At 43.4% G+C, this 4,398-nt stretch overlaps 1 protein-coding gene across 1 annotated transcript in view; it reads left to right on the top strand.

The window, feature by feature from the left end:
- The window catches only part of Sidt1 (SID1 transmembrane family member 1), an 89,873-nt gene that overhangs the window by 42,402 nt on the left and 43,073 nt on the right, over nt 1–4,398 (top strand). Inside the window, exons 5-7 of the mRNA XM_013351839.2 lie at nt 711–812; nt 1,425–1,508; nt 3,506–3,593. Of these exons, the coding sequence (XP_013207293.1) occupies nt 711–812; nt 1,425–1,508; nt 3,506–3,593 (274 nt within the window). The remainder of the gene's footprint in view (nt 1–710; nt 813–1,424; nt 1,509–3,505; nt 3,594–4,398) is intronic.

Genomic DNA, 4,398 nt, shown 5'->3' with positions numbered 1-4,398 from the left:
TCTCTCTCTCTCTCTCTCTCTCTCTCTCTCTCTCTCTCTCTCTCTCTCTCACACACACACACACACACACACACACACACACACATACACACACATGAGTTTACCGATACTTGAAAAATAAATTTACCTCAAATCACAAACATATTTCAAGGCTCAACATCAAACTTAGTCTTTTCAGCTAAATAGTTTCACAGAATATCTCAGTTAGGGAAAAGATTCTTTGCCAAAAGGTTTAGAGGAAAGGTGGGTGTAAAGCTAATTCTTCCCTCCGACAAGATGGTCTTGAGGAACAGAAGGATCAACTACTATTCAAGATGGAGCTTCATACGTCACAGACAAAAGCTGTTGTCTGACGTGACATCCTGCGCACCTCTGCTTTTAGAAGAGGCTGACAGCGGAGTGCCTAAGTAGGAAAAGGAATGAAGCCCAGGCTAAGGGAGTTGATAAGAAATGTCTGCATCCTAAAATGAAAAGGCAGCCTTGTGTAAACGGCCACTCACCGTCGCTGCCACCTTCCCCAGGTGGGGCACCGAGCCCTGGGCAGAAGTTTGCTGCTTACCATGAGGTGAATGGAAGACGGTAGCCATACCCCGAGCTTTGCCTCTGGAATCCAAACATCATGGTAGAGAAAGCAATCCCACGCATGGCTTGTGTTTCTACAGACATTTCCTGAGGTTAATAAGTCACGTCTCCCTTTTTCTCATCCTCAGTATTTTCTATACGAATTTCCTGAAGATGTGGACTCTGTTATCATTAAGGTGGTGTCTGAGAAGGCTTATCCCTGTTCAGTTGTCTCGGTTCAGAACATCATGGTGAGCTCTGATCCCGTCAGCCTTCTAGCACGTAAGGTCCTAATGTTCCAGAATAGATGGGGGAGGGGCCGCGCCATCCTCTCCAGTTCATCACTCCCAGATGCCAGATGATAGCAACATCTCGTGCACCTGACTGGGCAGTGCATGTTCGCTGACATTGATAGGAAACAAGACGTATCTCATGGGTACCAAGAAGAGGTGGGGGATGGGGACTGGGTCAGGACAAAGAACGAAGAACATCCAGCTGTAAGTTTAGTGAGAAAAGTATAATAAAAGCCTATACTTCCTGCTTTGTTTTTAGATTGCTGTCACAACATCAGATGCTTTCTGTATCACAAGATAGCAACAAAAAAATTAGGAAATGTTACATACTTTAAGACAGTCTTTTTATAGTTCTCTTCTGTATAGAGTGATTCTGACATCTTAGGTGAAAACCAAATTGTAAGAGGACCATTTCTTGACTGTTCTGAGGAAACCTCCCATGGCGTCGAGATTAGAAGATTTCCCCCGCCCCCCGCCTGTGGTCCAGGTAGCCCAGCCCTGACACGTGTGTACGGAGTGACCTTATGCCACAGTGTTGATGCTCTCCTCTTTGTCTCTCATGTGCTTCAGTGTCCAGTGTACGATCTGGACTACGACGTGGAATTCAATGGCGTCTATCAGTCCATGACCAAGAAAGCTGCCATCACGCTACAGGTGAGACATTGCCTCTGAAGTCACAAAAGCAGTGGGGCTCAGCCGATAGTCACTTACCTACCGGACCAGCATCCAAAGGAGATGACTGTCCACCGGGTACCTTAGATCTCTTTTCTTTCTGATTGATTTTAAAAGTGAATAGTGTTCTGCCTGCAGTTGGTGCCTGGGTCATGGTAGGCAATGCTATTCTTTCAGGCCTTCTTTCTTTCCCCTTGGAAGTTCTTGGGAATCTACAGTGCAATCGGACATATATCTAACAGATCGCTACAGGGATAAGTCCAGATGAGGTTCCAGTTTATTTAGGGTAAAGCGTATTATAGTCATTTAAAGAAATTTAACATATTATAATTCCTACCAGTAGCCATCACCAAAAGTTGGATTCAACTCTGGAGAGAATACCAGATTCAAAGGCACACGAGTCTTATTCATGCAACACTTTGCCCTTTTGGTATTTGTGACTAAACTGTGACTTCAGTGGTATTTTATAGCAAAAAAATATGTCATCCTATTCCAACAGACACTCTACCCTAGTCTCTGGTTTGTACTTAAGAAATCTGTGACTCGATCTGAGTAGCATAAGACAACATTGCTTGTTGAGTAAATAGACAAAAACAGCAGAGAAGCTAACTGTAATTTAGGTATCTGACCTGACAAGTTTCTGTCAGTCAAACTTCAGGTTTTGAGCATCACAGATTTAATAGCCCAAATGTCCTGCTGTCTGTGCTTATTTCTTCCATAGCATACCATATTGATATGATCCCCAATTTAAAAAGGACACACACATGCAAAAATAGTAACAGCGGTCATTTTAATTTGCTTTCTAGTGCTGTATAAAAACATCATAATCAAATGCAATGAGGGAGAAAGGGTTTATTTAGCTCATACCTCCACATCACAGCTCATCGTGGAGAAGAGCAAGGGTAGGAACTCCAAGCAAGACCCTGGAGGCGGGCACTGAACCAGAGGCCCTGGAGGAACTCTACTTACTGGATAGCTGGATAGCTTTCTGTGGCTCATCCAGCTTGCTTTTAATACACCCAGAATCCCCTGCCCAGGGCACTCTCCATAGTGGGCTAGGCCCTCCCACATCAATCATTAATCAAGAAAATGCCCCACAGACACCTACAGGCTGATCCCAGGAAGGCATTTTCTCAGTTGAGGGTCTCTCTCCCCAGATGAACCTAGTTTGTGTCAAGCTGACATGGAACTATTATACCAGGCTAATGAGGGGCATAGCCATACCCACCATGTCTACCTTCTGTGTATCTGGCAATAAATTTCTACTTCTCTTCTGGGCATGTGCTTGAGCTTTAGACATTTTCTCTGTGACCTAAACACAATCTCGGAAATTCGAGCATGACAAAAATGCCTAGGTTAAGGAACTGTAATGTATTGTTATTTTTGTTAACCCCACTTGAACCAGGACTAGAGAGGGACACAGACAGAAGTCAAAGCCAAAGCCATAGCACAGTCCCCCCTCCCAAGTCCTTCATCTCCCTAACCTGCATTATTTATTAAATATTTATGACATGATTTTAGAGAAGTTATTTCTTATTAGATTTTAAAGTAAAACCAATAAACTCCTGTGTTTGTGCCTGTAATGCCAGCATTCAAGATGCTGAGGCAGGAGGATCAAGAGTTCAAGGCCAACCTGGGTTACATAACAAGACTATCTCCAATATATGTGCTTCTATGTACATGTCTTTATATAAATATTCTTTGATAATCTAGGCTATTGTTTATTATGTTTCTTACAGTACTAAATCTTCAAGTGGGCATAGACTTTGAATTTCTCCATGTACCCACCTATACTAATTTCTCGGCTGAAGTAATGTTCATGGCCAGTCTAGAATAGACAGCAGGACTGTGGAAACCCCACTGGACAGGGGAGTCGGAAGACAGGGGTGAACTTTCATTTTCTTCCTTTCTCTTACTGCCCCTCTCCTCCTGGCTGTCTTTCTTCCCTGTGAATCATGAGGTTGTTATGTCTTACACAGAAGAAGGATTTTCCAGATGAGCAGTTCTTCGTGGTGTTTGTGATAAAACCTGAAGATTACGCGTGCGGGGGATCATTCTCCATCCAGGGTAAGACGCACCAAGAGATACTTGGGAATGAAGGAAAGGACACCAAAAGCCCCTCTCTAGTTTTCCTGGGGATGTAGCAGCTGCAACTTGACAAGGCACTTGAGAGACATTTGGATAAAAAAATAAAACGAAGATAATTCTATACCTAAAGGTAGTATTGGTACTACAAAATGTCATTTTGTACCTTCAGCATTCTGATATAATATTTTTAATTCTTTGAGCATCTTATACAATGTGTTTAATCATGTTCAATCCCTACTTCTATCCCTCTTTTCCAGTTCACCCACCACCTCTCCACTTCCTCCCAACTTCATGTCCTCTGTATTATTTACTTCTTACATAGCACAGAGATTCCATTTTCTAACGACTGTGTATTCCGGGGTCTAGGGTCATCCTCTGGAGTATGGCCAATCTATCAGGGGCCACACTTTTAAAGAAAACTGTCTTTCCCTCCTATAAAAGTCATCAACTGTCAATAGTCCTCGGTTAGGGGTGGAAGCTCCTGGGTTTCTCGCCCCCCAGTGCTGGAACACTGATTGGTTTGATTTTGTGCAGCTATTTGGCTATTTAGAAATCTTATACCAGGCCATATAGAGTGAGCTCTCTTAGTTGGCATTTCATTCGCTTTTGTGATGTAAATGCAAAGGGGTCTGTTTCCTGGGCTGCTGAGATGGCTACCGCCAAGATAACTGACTTGAGTTCCATCCTCCATCCATCCCTGGATACTCTAGGATGGAAGGATAGAATCAGCTCCAGCAAGTTCTCTCTCTCTCTCTCTCTCTCTCTCTCTCTCTCTCTCTCTCTC

Source organism: Microtus ochrogaster, chromosome 2 (assembly GCF_000317375.1).
Source record: "Microtus ochrogaster isolate Prairie Vole_2 chromosome 2, MicOch1.0, whole genome shotgun sequence".
In the NCBI taxonomy this organism is placed as follows: Eukaryota; Metazoa; Chordata; class Mammalia; order Rodentia; family Cricetidae; genus Microtus; species Microtus ochrogaster.
The sequence above is the reverse complement of the archived record's forward strand: the minus strand, read 5'-3'. Positions and strand labels throughout refer to the sequence as shown.